The sequence below is a fragment of the Sturnira hondurensis genome, unplaced genomic scaffold, assembly GCF_014824575.4.
Source record: "Sturnira hondurensis isolate 20B ecotype Veracruz unplaced genomic scaffold, ASM1482457v3 Scaffold0001872, whole genome shotgun sequence".
In the NCBI taxonomy this organism is placed as follows: Eukaryota; Metazoa; Chordata; class Mammalia; order Chiroptera; family Phyllostomidae; genus Sturnira; species Sturnira hondurensis.
This window is the reverse complement of record NW_028074503.1, coordinates 3,400,588-3,420,169: the sequence shown is the minus strand read 5'-3', so window position 1 is coordinate 3,420,169 and position 19,582 is coordinate 3,400,588. Positions and strand designations below refer to the sequence as shown.

The following is a 19,582-nucleotide window of genomic DNA, read 5'->3' as shown; positions in this document are numbered from 1 at the left end:
CAAGACTGTGTATCATAAAATGGCAATAAATACATATCTATCAACAATTGAATCCAAAAAACAAACTAAGCCAACAAGAGGAACTGAGACAGAGTCATGGATACACACAGTGTTTTGATGGTTGCCAGATGGGAGGAGGGGGATGGGTGAAGAGGTGAGAGAATTAAGAATTACAAATAGGCAGTTACACAATAGCCATGGGGATGTATAGTATTGGAAATGGAGTAGCCACGGGACTTACACGCATGACCCATGGACATGGACCAGGATGTGGGGTTTCCCTGTGGGAGTGTGGGGTGCTGGGCGGGGGGTAAAGGGGAAAAATCAGGACAACTGTGATAGCATAATCAATAAAATATAATAAAAAATTCAAAATAAAACCATTTACTTTTAGCATTTTAGGAGTTGGCAGCATTTTCATATACTTAAGAAAGATTGTTCTTGTGATTGTGAATAGTTCCTAAGATTGGCTGGTGGCACGTGGTGCTGACGAAGGGCTTTGGAGTTGGATCCGCAGTGAAACTCGGCAAGTCCGGTGGTCAGAGACTCTGGGTGTGTCGGGTGGCACTCGGGCTCAGACAGCGGTGTGTTTCCATCACTGCTGGGCACGGTACTCCCTCCCCAAGTCAGTGTTACTTATTGATGTGAAATCAGTGCTAGGTACTAAAGGCAGCTTTCGGCCAGACCCCTTACTGCGGTTACCAGGTGCTTTGCGTAGAAAGGTAGCGAGTGGCCTGTATGTGAGCCCTTGACCGTCTGGTGTGCTCTTGCTGTTGCCTTCAGGTGCTGCCCTGACAGTCCAGGGGATCTGAAAGTGCAGCTGTCCGCTTGCTCAAGTCCTGCTGTGTTGTGGTGATTGGGAGAGTGAAAAGTCTAATCACTCGTATGCCGGCTGGGTTCTTGGTGGGAGGTGGGGATGAGGATGGCCCAGCCAGTGGGCCACCAAGGAGTAGGCCACCAAGGAGTGGCCCTCAGGCCCGTGAGGAGTGAGAGCTCCGGGTTCCAAGTCAGCCAGGGTTTTGGTGGGGTCTGTCTCTGTGTTTCTTAGATGTGGCCTCAGATGAGTCACGTTCCTTGAGTAACCTTGTCTCCTCTCCTGTAAAATGGTGTTATTTGGGTACCAGCCCTACAGATCTGAGGGTTACAGGAGCTAATAAAAGCATACTTAGCAAGTGCCTGGACGCCGGGCTGGGCCTGCTGGGTCAGGAAGGCACACGGGGAGGTGAGGGTTGGAGAGGGGCCCTGAGGCACTAAGGGGTGTGCTCAGTGTCAGGCAGGAAGGCAGGACCGACATGAACTGCACAGAGACAGTGAAGTCCCACCTAGTGCAGGACCGAGGGAAGGAAGGGTGTGAGGTGAGTGTGCAGCAGAACCAGGCGGGGCTTCTGGAACTTGTCTCAGGCCGTGGGAAAAGTGGATCATAGGTTTCTGAGAATCAGAAAACCTTGCAGGTGTGACTCAGGAAGAGCCAAGTGGCAGCTGTGCTGAGGTCAGGATGGAAGGTGCCCAGATGGACAAAGAGTGGCTGTGGGTTTGGCAGGGAAGGAGCATGAGGAGGAAGAGGCACAGGAGACTGTACCTGGGAGCCTTCCTGGGAGGTGGATCTGGAAGGTGCCAAGGCTTAGACCCTGGCGAACAGAGACTGGCAATGGCTGAGGCTTCAGAGAAAAGATCAGTTTCCCTTTGAGCATCTGGGGTTGTTGAGCATCTGTGGAGTGAAGTTGGGGGTGCTTTGACTGAGAGGGAGAATGAAATTAGGGCAGCTTTTATAGGCAGGAGCAGGTGAAGGGATCAACAGAGGGTTGAGGTTGAAAATGTGGGCGAGAAGGAGGACAGGTGGCGAGGGTTGTGGAGGAAGCTGTGGAGGAAGCTGGGGAGCACTGCAGCCTCTGCAGCCTTGGGGCAGCTCTCACTTGCCAGCTGGAGGTGAGAAGAGGGAGCTGGAGGTTGGGAGAGAGGGGGGGGGAGGTGGAAGCGAGGCAGCCCCAGGCCAGGGCAGCTGCCTGAGTGAGTGCGCCCTGTGTATGCCCCACACGAGGCGGGGAGCAGGGAGGGGGTGTGATACTAGAGTGAAGACCTTAATTGTGCAGTAGATGGTATTTTATTAAGATTGTCTCCTAAGCCTCGAATGTCCTGGCTTGAATCCCCTTTCCTGGTTCTGCCCCCCTGGGACAAGTTAGTACTTAGTTTCACTGGGCCGCGTCTCTTCATCCGTAAAATGAGTGTGATAACAGCACCTTCCTCATCAGCCCACACTGAGAATTTATTAGGTTAATATACAAAAAGCAGTTCAAGCCATGCCTAGCACGTAGTGGGTGGCTTGTACGTACTTTGGGCCCCACTGGCTTATGGCTGCTACCTTAGGCAGGATGACTTTGGGAAGTAAACCTAAGAATGTGGAGTCAAGCCCAGTTTTCCTGGGCCCAGAGAAACCTTGGGCACTTTAATTTTTTCAGGTCTTTGGAACCCCTGTGCTGAAGTCCCAAACAGCTGGAAGGCATTACTAGTAGTTCCAGTGTTTGATGGTACAGGGCTCCAACGTTTACCAAGCACTCCCATGCATTGCCTTCACTGGGTCTTCACACCACATCCAGGCAAGGAGCAGTGGTTATGAGCAACAAACAGCTCACAGGCAGGGAAACTGCCCGGCCAGGTTCAGGTGCCTGCTCCAGCTGTGATTGTCCTTAAGGAGCACATTTATTGGGAGCCCTCCCCTCCCGCCTCCCTCCTACCAGAGGGGTGGAAACTTTGCTTTGAACTGAATGACGTAGATTACAAGGGATTATCTTCGTGAATAGGGACCAAACAGCTCTGAGTCATCTTTATTTTCTGTTATGGCCCCAGTGCTAAGAAAGGGGAATTCAGACTCTAGACACCCATCCTGCTAGTCATGCCCGAGTGGTGATTGTGGTTTGTTGACTGGACTTCTCCACTCCGATGGGTGATGGCTGGGTGCTGCCCAGCCCCAGCCCAGGGCCCAGACTTGCTTGCCCTGTTGGTCCGTTGAGAGTAATGTGAGGTCTAGGGAGGGGTTCCTCCTATTTAAATGGCATGTCAAAAACAGTATTGCTGTCTCCTTAATCAGCTTTTTTGCCTTTTCCAGCTTCAGTAGATGGACGATGACCTTTTAGTTGGAAACCCACAGTCTTGGGAAGAACAATAGTTTCCCTAGAATTGCTAAGTTTATGGAAATAACTGTGATTCTTTTTGCATAAAAATGAAATTGTGTGGCATCTTGCCACAGATTTGGTATGTGGTATTGTTGAATACTTGTCACTTCCTCATTTGAATAATTTTCCTCTCTTGTGGCCTAAACATATGACTTCGAATGACTCAAGATAGGGGTAAGTCGTAATTTCTGTTGTGAGATACCCGAAGAGCAAATTCAGAGACGAATTGTACTGACCCCGTAGACTCCCTCCACGGGCACCCCTTGCCGCCTGCTTGTTTTCTCTTTCATGTTTTGGGGGCTTCAGGGCCTGTTGTGGGATTTGTACCTCTAAGCTGGGGACCCACGCAGACCTACTCAGCTCCTTACCTACGTGTGGGCCATGTGCCACTGCCCTGGTGAGAATCACGTGCTCTGGTGCCTCTGTACCGATACTTTAAAATGGCTTTTGCACCAGGTATCTTGGGAGCCTGGCTATTTCTCCATGTCCTCTGTTTTCCCCGGGGACAGATGACTGCAAGATTGTGCAAGCCTGTGGCCCTGGCCAGCTTGGCAGAGATGGGTGGCCACGCCACTCTGACACAATGATTCACCCTGCACCCTCCTCCCTCCTGAAGTTTCTGACAGCCTTGTGACTCGCACATGAGGTCTATGAGTGGCTCTTGAGAAATCTTTACATAAGAGGTTTTAAATTTTTTTTTTAAGATTGATGAGGTGATTTTACTTAAAACTAGCACATTGCTTTCTACTCGAGGATAAGGTGTTCATTCCTGCTGCTGCTTCTTACTTAGGGTCTCTTGGTGTTTGTGGTATGCTCTTCATGTTGGTGGTGATGCACTGCTAGCCTACATGTGCACGGAAAGGTTCTTTCGTTACTTAGAGCTCAGGGTTCCTTATTCAGAGGTGCAGAAATAGCAGCTTAGTAGTCTCCAGCTGCCTTGCTTTCCTCAGTGCTGATTCTTACTAATTCTTACGCGGAACTGCAGCTTTCTCTTAGAACAAGTCAACTGGCAGGAAGGAGAGATCGTGTAAATTTAAGTAGTTCCTGTTACTTCACTCACTTTCTTGACAAGTACTTTGGGGGCACTTGGTTTCTTTTAATTAGTATTTTTCAAAATTTTAAACTCACCATTGCCCCTGGCTGTTACCTCATTTCGCAGTAACATTGGAAGTTTCTATAAAGGTGCTTGAATGGGTGTTTTTTGCTGTTGAAATTTGTTGTACCCTTGAGGCCCTGTTGAAATGAGTTTCATGTTGACTTTCTGTAGGCATTTTCACAGTCCTGTGTTTGGTATGGAGAATGTGGAATTGCATCTGGAGATAAGAGGTACAACTGCAAATATTCTGGGCCACCAAAAGCATTGCCAGAGGATGGGTATGACTTAGTGCAGGTAAGTTCATTGTATTGGGCATCGGGAGCATACAGCACTAATCAGAAGTCCTCTGTAATTATGTCTTGAATGTTACTGTGAGGTGGTGGTTGGTGAAACACCAATAGGCTTCAATCTTGCCCCACACTTCCGTGCTGCCCGTGGTGGCAGAGGGGAATGTACTCCCTCCAGAGGTTTAGTTTTTCTCTGGAGCTGACTCGATGCCTTTCTCGTGAAGGCTGCGAAGCGGCTGTAACTTCTCTGTCCTCTGTTCATTTTAGTGGTTCCTTTGTTTTCCACCGAAAGCCCGTGCCCTTTGGCTGCTGCCAGGATTCCATTTTCTGGTGTCTCCTTTACCAGCCCTGCTACACAGGGCTACTAGAAAAAACTGTGAAAACCAAGGTGAAGAGCCTGCTGTTAGAGGCTTAAGTAATCTGAAGTCAAATTCACATGGTGGCAATCTCCAAGGTGTCCTTGCTCCTTTATCAGAATTATTAAAGGCAATGACTCTTGCAGAGTGACTGATGGAAATAGGCAGTAAATAACATTCTGATTAAACTTTAAAAAACAACAACAACAACTTAAGAAGAGGTTAAATGCTTGGTCAGGGGAGGAGAGTGAACTTCTAATAAGACAAAAATGTGAAATGAGTCTACTTTTGTGATTCCCTAGTTTAGATAGAGTAAACTGAGAGCCTTTTGAAAGAATTCTGCAAGAGCTTTGCAAATAGATGTCTTATCCTTGGTTTCTAAAAAGGGTATGTGAATAAAATTGTTTTATTTCATTGAAGAATGTTTGTCCTTATGCTACTCTGATATCCACGCTTTCTCACCCAAAAGGAACTTTGTCCAGGCTTCTTCTTTGACAATGTCAGTCTTTGTTGTGATGTTCAGCAGCTTCGGACGCTGAAAGACAACCTGCAGCTGCCTCTACAGTTTCTGTCCAGGTAGGCTGACTGCTGGGCAGACAAAATGGGTTTCAGGTACAGCTGGTCCTCGAATAATGTCATTTTACTGTAATGTTGCTGAGGAACTTAGCTCTCGTTTGTGTCAGTTACTCCACGAGAAAGTCGCTATCATTGTGTGTGGTTCTGCTCAAGGTCTCGGAGCCTAACCCTGACCCAGAGCAAGACCTTACCGCGCTTATTAACCAGTAATGTTCTGATTTTCTTTAAAAAGTTTCAGTTTTATTTGAAGAAAGCAATCTTATGACTTCTCAGAAATAATGAATCATTTCTGATAAAGTAATAATTATCAGACTTATTTTTCTTCCTAGTTACATTCCGAGATCATACTTGTTTTTTCTATGAGATGTCTTTACCCCAAAGGGTAACTGCACTGGGAGCTAGGTCCTCTCAGACTTGAGCCTCTTTGCCTGGGGCCAGTTCTGCTCAGGTCTCCGACCCAAGACCCTCATCCGTGGAACCCTCCGCATCACCTTCCTCTCTCCACCTCCCCTGCTTTGCATACGGTTCCCTCTTCCTTCGGTAACTTGATGTGCTAGAGGCCCCATCCTCAGTTAAGCTGGGCTTTGGTTATTGTTAACAAGATTGTTCTGGCGTAGTATTTTGTCAGTCTCCATGACCAGGGCAGTGAAAAGGGTTACATAAGAGATGTTCTTATCTAAGCTGACGCAGCAGTTCTCATTGCACAAAAAACAAGCTGATGGCAGTCTTTAGGACAGCACATTGTGGTACTTTCTACATTTTTCACACGTAAGCACCCTGATGAAGGTGGGTGGAAGGACATCTGACAAGGGGGAAGTGCTTCTCTGTGCAGATATTCCTGCCAGTAACACCACAGGTGACAGGGCCCAAGTCGGCATCCACTGAGAAACCCCTGCTCCCTCCAGAGGCTGAGATGGCAGTGTAACAGCAGGCAGTGTGATAACGGACCGAACATTAGGAATCTGGCTGGGCCAGCAGGTCCTGTGCAAGGCTAGTGGATGTGGATGGAACCGGACTGGAGCCGGCATTCAGTGAAAATACATTTCTGTAGCACCTGCTCCAGGTGGGGCATTGCGGACGTCAGAAGGTAATCACGTTTTCTCCCTGTTGTCAGAGGTGCCAATGCTTGATCCGTGATAGTAAATAATGAGAGGCTCATGTATGGAATGTCATGCAGCTGTCGCACTGATGGTCATGGAGACAAATGTAGTAACGTGGAAGGAAGTTTGTAATTCGTGGAAAGTGTTAGAAAGCAATGCACCCCAAGAGGGATTTTTGTTACAAATGGTGTATTTGTCGTTCCTGTTTTGGTCACAGTAAAGCACAGGACTCCTGAAAGAGAGTCAGTGTGTGTGTCTGCTCCTTCACTAAACCAGAGGCTTCGAAGGTTGGGACCACGTGGGCCTTGCTCTGTATCCTCATGTACCTCGTGTGGTCGTCTGAACTGGATCAGAGCAGTCGACCTTCACCGGTGGTGTTCCAACACGGCATGTCTGATGAAGCAATAGTGTTTGCAGATAGCCGTGAGTCAAAGAGGAGAGGCGGTTCCTTTACCACATGACTAGTCAGCTTTAGGAGCTTAAACTTCGAACCTGAAGCCCAGCAGATGGCTTGCGGTGCTGCTGAAGCACATGTGGCCAGAGACCTCCGCTGCTGTTCTGTTTCTCTCTTCAAGTCACAGGAAACCCTCTAGTGTTTAGAGAGGGCCTAGGGGTTCTCTGGGGCTTGGGAGAGGGTCCTTCAGAAGGTTTTAAATGACCATTCTGTTGTGTAAATCTCATCCTTCCCTTTTTTTCCTTAATCAGAATCTTCACCAAGGTGCTTCTAAGTCCCTTTTGCTTCAAGTCAAAGAAAACATTTCTCCAAATTATAAAGTGCAGAATCCAGAGAAGTGTTTTTCTCTTTCCGAAATTACATCTGGACAACATAAAAGTAGTAATTAGGGCAGTTTTTAGGGAGAAGTCTCTACTTTAACGGGAGGTTTCAGGTTTAGGATTGCTGGGTTTGATATGTGCTCAAGGCAGTTCATTCGACATTTCACACTAAACTATAAATATGTTCTATTTCAAGTGACTATCCTATTGGTCTTATTATCTGTGACATCATGCCAAATGTGGTTACTTTTTCTTTAGATGTCCATCATGCTTTTATAACCTAATGAACCTGTTCTGTGAGCTGACATGTAGCCCTCGGCAAAGTCAGTTTCTAAATGTTACAGAAACTGAAGATTATGTTGATCCTGTTACACAACAGATGAAAACAAACGTTAAAGAATTACAGTACTATGTTGGAGAGAGTTTTGCCAACGGTAAGTAAACTTTTCATTATCCCTTTTTTACAGCTGATATCAGGGCAGTGGGTGAAGTTGTTCCTTTTGTAGTTTTGTCAACTGTGTGCAAGTAACAATTTTTAGTTCCATTGGCCATGAAATGTGAGTTATGTCTTTGCTTGTATCGTACAACTTGAACTACAACCTGTAATAGTCTCCTTAAAGGGGAGATTTGCTTTAACTCCTTCCTAAGATCCCACGTGCGAATTTTTAGTATGTGCCATTTCACTTCTATCCATTTTAGAACCCAGCAGAACTGTGGTTCTGTGAGACCTGAACTGGGGAACTTGCATGAATTACTACAAGACTGAGGAGAGGGGGTGGAAGGGCACTAGGTGGCCGAGGTGAGGAGATTTTGACTTTGAAGAAACTGATGGCCATAAGGGAAAGGAAGCAAGTATAACAAACAAAGAAGATGCTACCCGAACAACTAGAAATAATACAACAGCCCGAAAAAGACCACATGGTGTTTGTTGAAAATCATTGAAATGAAAGAATTCTGAAAGAGTAAGACACTAGGAGCAAAGAATGAACAGATCAGAAATAGAACCAACTGGATCTATTAATGAGAATAGTCATCTAAATAGACTAAAATATAAGCAGCAGATCAGACACAGCCAAATAAAGAATGTGCCCAAGAATAATCTGTAAGAGTAAGAATCTAACAAAGTTGTTGATTAGCAGAGCAGCATACAATTTTAATTGTAATGATCAATTTAAGACAAAAATGTAATAGGGAAAAGGTCCCGTTCACAAAAGCAACAAACACTAAGAGACCTAGGAATAACAGACAACCAGGTGAACAGAGAGAGGTCATTCTGTCCAGAAACACAACCGTGCATGGGAAAATTTGATACCACCTAACAGGAATGTTGGCACAAACCATGACGGGAAAGGTGGGCTAGCTGATAAATGGAGTGAGAAAACTGATTATTCTGTCGACCTAATATTTGTTTTCCCATGTTGTACTAAAAATGTATAGATTAAAAATCCAAACCTTAGAAATTTTTAAAAAATAAGTATAGAATGTCTTTATGACTTTAAGGTGAGGGGGAAGCATTTTAGACAAGAGAAAAAAAGCAGAAACCATAAGTGAAAAGTTTTATAAACATGAATGACTGCCCTGGCCGGCGTGGCTCAGTGGATTGAGCGCTAGCCTACGAAACAAAAGGTTGCCCATTCGATTTGGTCAGGGCCTGTGCCTGGGTGGTGGGCCAGGTCCGCAGTTGCGGGTGTGCAAGAGGCAGCCAATCGATGTTTCACTCCCTCTCTTTCTTCTTCCCTTCCCCTCTCTCTGAAAATAAATAAGTGCAATCTTTAAAAAATAAAATAAATATAAATGATTAGTATCTAGAGCAATCAGTGAAATGTAGATTAAAACAGTAAGCCATCATTTGATATATAAGATTGTTACAAATTATAAAATTACTGAATTCCAAATGTTGGTGAGGATGCAGACAATAGGAATGCCAGGAACTTGGTGCGAGTGTTCGAAAATCATTTGAAAAAGAATTTCGAAATGCCTGGCAATGTTGAAGGGGAATGTACCCTCATCCCAGAAATGCTGCAGCGGAACGCTTAGTGTGTGTAAACAAGAGAGCCATGTAAGAACGTTTGTTGTAGCGTTTCCGTGATTGCGAAAAGTTGAAGACATTAGAGAGTGAGAAGACAAACTCAGACTGGGAGAAAATAGTTGCAAAAACACCTGTTTCATAAAGGGCTATTACCCAAAGTATATGAAGAACTGAAAACTCAACAATAAGAAAGAGAACAACATAATTGAAAAATGGACAAAAGGCCTGAACAGACACCTTACCAAAGAAGAGAGATGGATAGCAAATAAGCAAATGAAAAGATGCTCCACATCATACGTCATTAGGGAATTCCAAATTAAGACAACAATAAGATGCAACAACACACTTATTTAATGGCCAGACCCAGAACACCAACAGCACCACGTGCCGGCAAGCCTGTGGGGCCGGAGGAGCCTCCTGCACGTCACAGGTGAGAATGCGTAACAGTACGGCCACTTTGGAAAACCATCTGGTCGTTTCTTAGAAAACTAAAAATACTGTTACATCTGATCCAGCCATCGTGTTCCTTGGTATTTACCCAGAAGTGTTGAAAATGTATGTCCACACAAAAACCTGCACGTGGATGTTTATAGAAGCCGTATTCATAACTTCCAAAACGTGGAAGAAACCCAGGTGCCCTCCAGTAGGTGAATGGGTAAACTGTGGCACATCTAGACAGTGGAATATTCTTCAGCACTAAAAGGAAATGAGCTCTCAGCCTGTGAAGACAAGGAGGCACCTTAGATTCATATTACTAAGTGAAGGACGCCAACCTAAAAAGGCTATGTATTGTATGATTGCAGTTATATGTAACACTCTGGAAAAGTCAAAACTGTGGAGACAGTGGAAGGTTCAGTGGCAGCCAGGGGGCTGGGGAGAGAGGGATGACAAGGAGGGGTGTTGGGGATCTTTTTTTTTAAGATTTTATTTATCTTTAGAGGGGAAGGGAGGGAGAGAAATATCAATGTATGGTTGCCTCTCATGAGTCCCCTGCTGGGGACTGGCCTGCAACCCAGGCATGTGCCCTGACTGGGAATCGAACCGCAGTTGTGTGTTTCACAGGCCTGTGCTCAATCCACTGAGCTACACCAGGCAGGGTGGGATCTTTAGGGCCCTGAAACTATAGTTTAGTGTTATAATGGTGGATACATGTGATTATACGCTGGTCAAAACTCATGGAATGCATTGTACAACACCTAGAGTGAACACCAGTGTACACAGGGACTCCAGGTGACAGTGATGTGTCAGTGCAGGTTCAACATGTGTAACAAATGTCCCACTTCGGTGCGGTTGACAGTGGGGAGGCCATGCTCGTGTGCAGGCAGGGGTCACATGGGAACCCAGTACTTTCTGCTAGATTATACTGTGAACCTGAAATTGCTCTGAATAATAAAGTCCTTTTTTAAAAAACAAGTGAAAATATCAGAGACACTACATGCTTATTTAGAGAATGGGTAATATATTGGAGTTTAGTCGTAGTCTACAGTGGAATACCTAAAACTGTTCAAACACATGAGAGTTATGGCAGTCACGTGAGTGACTTAAAACTATGGACTGGAAATAAGGTATAGAACAGTACCACAGTACCGTCACATTAAACAGTACTACATACTTATGGATTCAATACGGCATAAAAGTACACAAATGTGCATGGGAAAGGTAACCATCAAATTCAGAATTGTGGTTACCCTAAGGAAGGAAGGAAGGAAGGAAGGAAGGAAGGAAGGAAGGAAGGAAGGAAGGAAGGAAGGAAGGAAGGAAGGAAGGAAGGAAGGATAATTGTAGGGAGGGATAGTTGGGGGGCTTCAATTGTATGTATAGTGTGTTTTTTTTTCATTGTTGAGGCAAATGTAAAATAGTAAAACTGATAGATTGGGGGTGGTGAGTAAATGGGAATTGTATTCTCCATATTTTCTGTGTGCTTGAAATATTTAATAAAAACCTGAAAAGCAAATGGTAAGCTGAGAGATGTGATGGCATTACCCAGAAAACAGCAGGGTTATAAAGATCATTAAAGAAGTGACATGTGGGCCTGGCTGGTGTGGCTCAATGGATTGAGTGCTGGCCTGTGAGCTGAAAGGTCACCAGTTTGATTCCCGGTCAGGGCACATGCCTGGGTTGTGGGCCAGGTCCTAGTTGAGGGCATGCAAAAGGCAACCAATGGAAACATCAGTGTTTTTCTCCCTTTCTTCCCCTGTCTCTAAAAATAAATAAATAAATAAATCTTTAAACAAAATTTAAAATGTGATGTGGGATAAAGTGAGGAACTCCAGAAAAAGATAAGAAAGATAGCTGTGGAGAGACAATAAGCAAAAGGATAATAGCAGAAGATTTTCCAGAATGGATGAGAGATGAATCTTAGGACTTAGGAAAAGAAAATGGTCATCTGGTACACCTCATTGGATTGAGCTCAGGTCTGCAAACCAAAGGGTCACCAGTTAGATTCCTAGTCAGGGCACATGCCTGGGTTGTAAGCCAGATCCCCAGTAGAGGATGTGCGAGAGGCAACCACACATTGATTAATGTTTCTCTCCCTCTCTGTCTCCCTCCCTTCCCTTCTCTCTACAGATAAATAAATAAAATCTTTAAAAAAAAGGACTGATAACTTTTTTGCAGTATCAATTTAACAGTCCTTAAAAAAATCTTTAAGCCAGATATCTTAAATAAAATACACAGAAATCAAGTGTATTTCTATACAATTGTAGTGGACAATCTGAGAGTGAAATTAAAATAATTCCAGGTCCTGGCTGGTGTAGCTCAGCGGATTGAGCACAGGCTCTGAACCGAAGGGTTGCTGGTTCAATTCCCAGTCAGGGCACATGCCTGGGTTGTGGGCCGGGTCCCTAATGGGGGCCACATGAGAGGCAACCACACATTGCTGTTTCTTTCCCTTTCTTTCTACCTCCCTTCTCCTCTCTCTAAAAATAAATAAAATCTTAACAAAACAACAACAAAAAAGAATTCCATTTATAATAGTTTCAAAAAGAATGAAATACTTAGGAATAAATTTTAACAAGGGAAGTATAAAACTTATACTCTTTAAAACTATAAAACATTATTTAAAGAAATTAAAGAGGATCTTAAAAATGGAATGCCATCCCACCTTCTTGGCTCAGAAGACTGAATATTGTTAAGATGGTAGTACTGCCCAAATTGATCTACATATTCACTACAGCCCCTATCAGAATCCCAACTGACTTCTATGTAGAAATCGGCAGGCCAATTGTAAAATTCACAGGGACTTGCAAGGGGCCAGAACTAGCTAAAACTATTGTGCAAAAGAACTAAATAGGAGGCCTCACACATTCCTGCTTCAGATTTTACTGCCAACCAATGGATATCAAAACAGTTTGGTACTGGAATAAGAATAAACATATAGAACAATGAGATAGAATTGAAAATACAATTCACCTTGAACAAGGCAGTTTTGAACTGCATGGGTCCACTTATACGTGGATTTTTTTCTATTGACCCGTGCAGTTTAATTGACTGCTGTTCAGTTGCTTGTTGCAGTTCAAGTTCATGTTGTTCAGGGGTCAGGTCTGCAGATGGGAATCCGCACGGTTAGAGGGCCAACTGTGTGGGAGGCGCCAGCAACTCCTATATTGTTCAGGAGTCAACTGTAAACCCATGTCTGTGGTCATCTGATTTTTCACAAGGTTGCCATGACCATTCAATGGGGAAAGAATAGTCTTCAACCAGTGATGTTTGAACAAATGGATAGCCACATGCAGAAGAATAAAGTTGAAGCCCTGGCCAGTGTAGCTCAGTTGGAACATGGTCCTGTAAACCGGAAGTTCACGAGTTCAATTCCTGGTCAAGGTACATGCCTAGGTTGTGGGTTTAGTCCAAGTCAGGGCACATATAAGAAGCAACTGATCAGTGTTTTCCTTTCACACTGATGTTTCCTTCTTTCTCTCCCTGTTTTCCCCTCTCTCTAAAATCAGTAAGTATGTCTTTGGATGAAGATAAAAAACAAAATGAAGTTGGACACCTACCCCAGACCATATACAAAAATTAACTTAAAACTGACCAAAGACCGATAAGTAAGAGCTAAAACTAGAAAACTCTCAAAAGAAAACAAGGATAAATCTTCATGACCTCAGATTTGGCAATGCAGTCTTGGATGTGCCACCAAAAACATGGCAAGAAAAAAACCTAAAGTAAAACCCTTTTTCTGCTTCAAAGGACACCATCAAGAAAAGGCAAGAATATATGCAAATCATGTATTTAATAAGGGACTTGTATCTAGAATATATATATAACTCTAACAACTCAATAATAATAGAAAGCAAGTAAAAATGGGTGAAAGATATAAACAGACATTTCTCCAAGGACAGATGGCCCATACGCTTATGAAAAGATGCTTGAAATCATTAAGCATCAGGAAAATGCAAATCAAAACCTTGATGAGATACCACTTCTCACCCACTAGGAAGGCTAGAATCAACAAGTCAGTGACAAGTGCGGACAAGGATGTAGAGAAATCTGAACCTCCCTGTGCCGCTGGTGGGAATATAAAATGGTGCAGTCACTTTGGGAAACAGTCTGTCAGTTTCTGAAACAATTCTACACAGTTACCGTATGACCCAGCAATTCCACAGGAGAAATGAAAACATGCCTATAAAAACTGTACATAAATATTTATAGCAGCATTATTCATGATAGCCAAGAGTGGAAAAACCCAGATATCCATCAACTGAAACATAAACAGATGTGGTGTATTTGTATGACAGAATATCATGTGGACCTAAAAAGGAATGAAATGCTGATACCTGCCACAGCGTGGGTGGTCTGCGAAACATCATGTTAGGTGGAGGAAGGAAGTCACAAAAGACTATGAGTACATATTACATGATTCCATTTATATGAAACGTCCAGAATAGGCAAATCTGTAGAGACAGAAGTAGATTAATGGTTGCGTAGGGCCTGGTAAGGACAAGGAGAGGAGAGAGATAATGGACCATTAGCTAAAGGGTTCAGGGTTTCTTGGGGTTTTTTTGTTTGTTTGTTTGTTTTTTAAAGATTTTATTTATCTTTAGAGGGGAAGGGAAGGAGAGAAGGAGAGGAGAGAAATATCAATGTATGGTTGCCTCTCATGAGTCCCCTGCTGGGAACTGGCCTGCAACCCAGGCATGTGCCCTGACTGGGAATCGAACTGCGATCATGTGGTTCGCAGCCCCGCACTCAACCCACTGAGCTACGCCAGCCAGGGCCAGGGTTTCTTGTTTTAAGGTGATAAGAATGCCAAGGTTGTGAGTTCTAAAATTAACTGTGGTCATGGTTGCACATATCTGTGAATATGCTAAAATCCATTAAATTCCAATTTTAAATGATGAATTATATGGTCTCTGAATTACATTTCAGTAAAGCTACTTTGAAAACAAACCTGTATCAAAAAATAGCTTAAAGAAACTATAAAACTCCAAAGACAATGATCTTAAAAGCAGGTAGAAAAAAATACAAATCACTTCAAAAGAGAGACAATTGCGGATTTTCTTACCAGCAAAAGTAGAGGCCAGAAGGCAGTGGAATAATCACAGTTCTAAAGAAAATAACTGTTGCTCTAGCTCAGTTTTCTTTCAAGAGTAAGAGTAAGACCTGGCTGGTGTGGCTGAGTGGATTGACTGCCTGCCAGCCTGTGAACCAAAGGGTTGCTGGTTCAATTCCCAGTCAGTGCACATGCCTGGCTTGCAGGCCAGGTCCCCAGTAGGGGGCAAGAGACAACCACACATTGATGTTTCTTTTCCTTTCTTTCTCACTCCCCTCTCTAAAAATAAAGAAATAAAATCTTTAAAAAAAATTTTCTTTACAAAAGAGTGAGGGTGAAACACAGTAACTTTATAAGTATTTCCTTTAGGAGAAGATCTTGGGACGTTTCTAACAAGTAGGAGCTAGTAAATAAATGTTAATATAGGACCCATTATCACTACTTCATTATGTACAAAATGCCATGGACATTATTGTCCTTATTTAGTTTACTGTCTTTATGTGTACTGAAGTAAAACAAGAAGAGGAATAGTGGGTTCATTCTCATGTGACCTCTGCCCCGAAACCAGTTCTCCCTGTAAGTTCCCTTAATTCTCCAGCTGTATAGTTTCCTGCCACAGACGTTTTCTGGAACCAGCTTTGTTCTCTGAACAGGCACTAAGGTTCTTAGCTTCTCCTTCCACAGTCTTAGTACAGAAGGGGTAGTATTTCTCCTATATATCATGAGCTACATAGGACGACGTAAGCCTTTCCCACCAATTTCTTAGGTTCGGTGCTTGGAGAGTGGCCGAGTAGGCATGATAAGCTGGTTTCAGGGTTAATCTCCTTTTCCACCCTTAGTGTCCCCTGTCCTTGTTCCTGTCCCTAACTGCTGATTGCACTGCATGGGGGTCTCTGAGTTCACATACGAGAGGCCTTTGTGACGTCTCTCCCAGCGAATTAAAGCAGCGTATGTTTCAGTCTTCTCCCCTGCTTCCTCTGCTAGCGATGTACAACGCCTGCAGGGACGTGGAGGCCCCATCAAGTAACGACAAAGCCCTGGGACTCCTGTGTGGGAAGGAGGCTGAGGCCTGCAACGCCACCAACTGGATCGAGTACATGTTCAATAAGAACAACGGCCAGGCACCTTTCACCATCACACCCATTTTTTCAGGTAGGTGCAGAGACTCCCAGGATTGTGTATTTGTCATGTTTTTTTAGAGCCCAGGAGCCTTAAACTGCCATATGAAGATTAATTCAGGTAACTAGCTCCTGGAACATCCCTCCAGTGAGAGAGGTGACTAGAGCCTTTATCCTGCCCCAGGTTAATTTTAGGGTCTAGAAATGGGAATAGGGGAGGAAGAATTGCCTTCAGTTATTGCTACATTGTCAAAAGAATAAGCTGGGTTTTTACTTTAAAAAGTAGAAGGCCAAAAGTCATTACAGAAACTTTTTTAGGAGCTCTGAAATAGTGTTAGACTACCTCCTCAATAAAAATAAGACACTATTGAAGCTTTTCCTCAGCAAAAGATGTTCTCGAATCGCAGTAACAAAACCTAGCTGTGCTCAGTTACTGAGGTAACTTAAAATTTTACAGGGCTAAGTGGCCAAACATAATTTGATCAAATAGAAACCTCCAGGTATGGGGGCAACTTTGCCCACAAGTCCCCCCTGTTCACTACGGATGGAAATGGAACTACCAAAACATGATCTGCTTGGGGAGGAAAGGTGCTCAGTCTGTCACAGGAGAAGGACCAAGAACCTCTTCTTCAACAGCTTTTATTAGGTTTGGAACACAGGAATCAATCAATGTTAGGCAGCAAGGATCAAACAACAGATAACATTTCAAAAATTTCTGAGGGCTTAGTCTGAGTCAGTGTCTGTCAGGAAAGGGGGTTGCAGAAACTTTGGGAGACATACTCATTTCCGGCTCAGACCTTTATTATATGAATGAAAACATTCTTAGCAAAGCAGGCTTCACGGGACTTTGTGAATTCTTTCTTATGCCCGATCACCCCGATCCTGCTCTAGCCGCAAAGGGATGCACTGCCTTCCCCATCACAGGTTTCTAGGCTGAAGTGGATTAGAGCCAGGAAGTGCTTCTCCCAGACGGAATTGGGGCCTCAGGCTATGTCAGAATAGCTGGGAGGTGAGGGTTCATTACTCCCTCTTTGCTGCAGCCCCCCGAGTCCTTCCTTGAGGGCCTCCCAGTGGTCATGTCTGGCTTAGGTTGCCCCTCCACTGAGGAGTCTTACCCGTCATGGGCTATCTGACCACGTGTTGGGGGCAGGGGATGAAGCAGAAGCAGCGCTGCTGCCAGAGACAAGCTTTGTCTCCTTAGTGGCTCCCAGTCTGGAGGTCACTCACTCAGCCTTAGCCATGGGAGGCAGTTACAACTCCTGAAACCAGGCAGAGCGGTTCCCAACATGCAGGCCTTTTTCACTCTTCCAGTTGTGTTCCGTATCTCAGTGTGCTTATCATTGGATTTGAATGTGATTCAGTACAACTTGTAGTGTTTTCTACATTGAGACATTCACTCAGCACAATCCTCGCTGCAGATCTACCAACCCAGGGGATGGAGCCGATGAACAATGCCACCAAGGGCTGTGCCGAGGCTGTGGACGAAGTCACTGGCCCCTGCAGCTGCCAGGACTGCTCTGCCATGTGCGGCCCCAAACCCCAACCCCCGCCCCCTCCCCTTCCCTGGAGAATCTGGGGCTTGGACGCCATGTACGTCATCATGTGGCTCACCTACATGGCGTTTCTGCTCGTGTTTTTTGGAGCATTTTTTGCTGTGTGGTGCTACAGGTAAGCTGTTTCATTTGTTCTCTGGAGTAAGAAGGGCAATATTACCCAAGTTGCACTTCTAGCTTTTGCTTGGCAGACCCTGGTTAATTAGAAGAGGAAGCAATGATCTGTACTAAAGCCGTTTCATAGATTGCTTATGTCTTGCAACTAGTAGATAATCAAAGGCCTATTCTGACACTGAAACATTTGAAGTTGGTTTCATTGATTTATTCAAAATGATGTGAATTAAAGCACTATATAGTAACCACCCATTGTTTAACAGAAAGTCTGAGGGGCCAAATATGGTTCAAGTCTATTTAAATGCAATACTCTGGTCCCTTTAGATCTCAATTTAGGATGATATATTTTATTTAACATTTTATTTTAAAATAATTTGAAACTTAACCAAAAGGTACAGAAATAGGAGTACATATAATACTTTATGTGTATGTGTTAGATAAATATACGAGGTCTGTCCAGAAAGTATCCAGCCATGCAATATGGAAATTAGAGACGTTCATTGAAGAAGATGCAAGAAACATTGTACAAAGGACAATGACAGTCCCCTTCAAAGTAGGCACCTTGGGACCTTACCTAGTTCTCCCAATTGCCATCAGCTGCCCTCTTGTGTTTTACTGAAATCTCATTGATGATCTGAAATCTCTTCCTTTTCAAAGATGATTTTAGTTTTGGGAAAAGCCAGAAGTTGAGGGTGACAAATTTGGACTGTAGGGGGCTGAGTCACCTGTTCCTCAAAAAACTCTTCATAAGATGTGATGCATGAGTGGGCGCATTGTCATGATGAAGCTGCCAATCACCGGTTGCCCGTAGCTGCAGCCTTCTGAATCATGGAATAGTTTCTATGGAAGAGTGTTCAAGCTTTATGCAAACTTTGATGCAGATTTGTTGCTGTACTTATTCAGTCATTTTGAATGTGACAGCCACACAGTACACATGCTCACTGAATGGTGTCTACTGCTCCCACTGACTAGTACAGTGAAGTCGTCACTGTTCACACATGCATATTCTAGTCCACTCTCCTTGGCTGTCAGGTTACATTCACGTTGCACAAACCTTTCTCGTTATATTAACAATGGTTGGGGCTTTTTCCAGACAGACCTCATGTATACGTATACCCACTTCCCTTATTGTTACAGCTTACATAACCCATAGTGTATAATTATCAAACCCATGATTATTAGCTAAACTAAGGCCTATATTAAAATTTCACTATTGTCTTCCCTAATGCCCTTTTTCTTCTTTAGGATCCCATATTGCATCCACTTCTTATGTTTTATTAGTCTCCTCTAACCTGTTCCTCAATCTCTCCATTTCTTTTATGGCCTGGACACTTTTGATGAGTGCTGGTCCATTATTTTGTAGGATGTCCCTCAATGTGGTTTTACCTGATACATTCTCAGTATTAGATACCAAGATACTTTCTCGTGATTAGATGGAGGCTACGTGTTTTTGACTGGGAAGGTCACAGAAGTGACGCCGCGTCTCTCCTGGACTTTTCTACCAGGAGGCATGGGACATCTGCATGCCTCATTGCTGGTGACACGAGCCTTGATCACCTGGTTAAGATGGTGTCTTTGTTCCAGGCTTCTCCACTATGAAGCTACTATTTCTCTCTTTGTGGTTGGTAAATATTTTAGGGTAGATGCATTGAGACTGTGCTAACACTTTGTGAACTGGGTGAAATAAAGTGACAGGGAAGAAGAAAACAGGCTGAGGAAGTGAGCTTTTAAAGGGGTTATAGGAGTGTCAGAAGAGCAACCTTGTTATATTGAACTACACTGATACTACTTCCCTGCTTTTGTTTTTCAGAAAACGGTATTTTGTCTCCGAGTACACCCCCATCGATAGCAATATTGCTTTCCCTATATTTGCCCGTGACAAAGGTAGGCACACTTGTATTAAAAAGCTAGGGTTATG

General features: G+C 43.9%; 1 protein-coding gene across 1 annotated transcript in view; it reads left to right on the top strand.

The window, feature by feature from the left end:
• NPC1 (NPC intracellular cholesterol transporter 1) overlaps positions 1-19,582 on the top strand; it is a 53,161-nt gene that overhangs the window by 8,526 nt on the left and 25,053 nt on the right. Inside the window, exons 2-7 of the mRNA XM_037031943.1 lie at positions 4,438-4,560; positions 5,379-5,485; positions 7,618-7,793; positions 15,864-16,031; positions 17,416-17,665; positions 19,475-19,548. Of these exons, the coding sequence (XP_036887838.1) occupies positions 4,438-4,560; positions 5,379-5,485; positions 7,618-7,793; positions 15,864-16,031; positions 17,416-17,665; positions 19,475-19,548 (898 nt within the window). The remainder of the gene's footprint in view (positions 1-4,437; positions 4,561-5,378; positions 5,486-7,617; positions 7,794-15,863; positions 16,032-17,415; positions 17,666-19,474; positions 19,549-19,582) is intronic.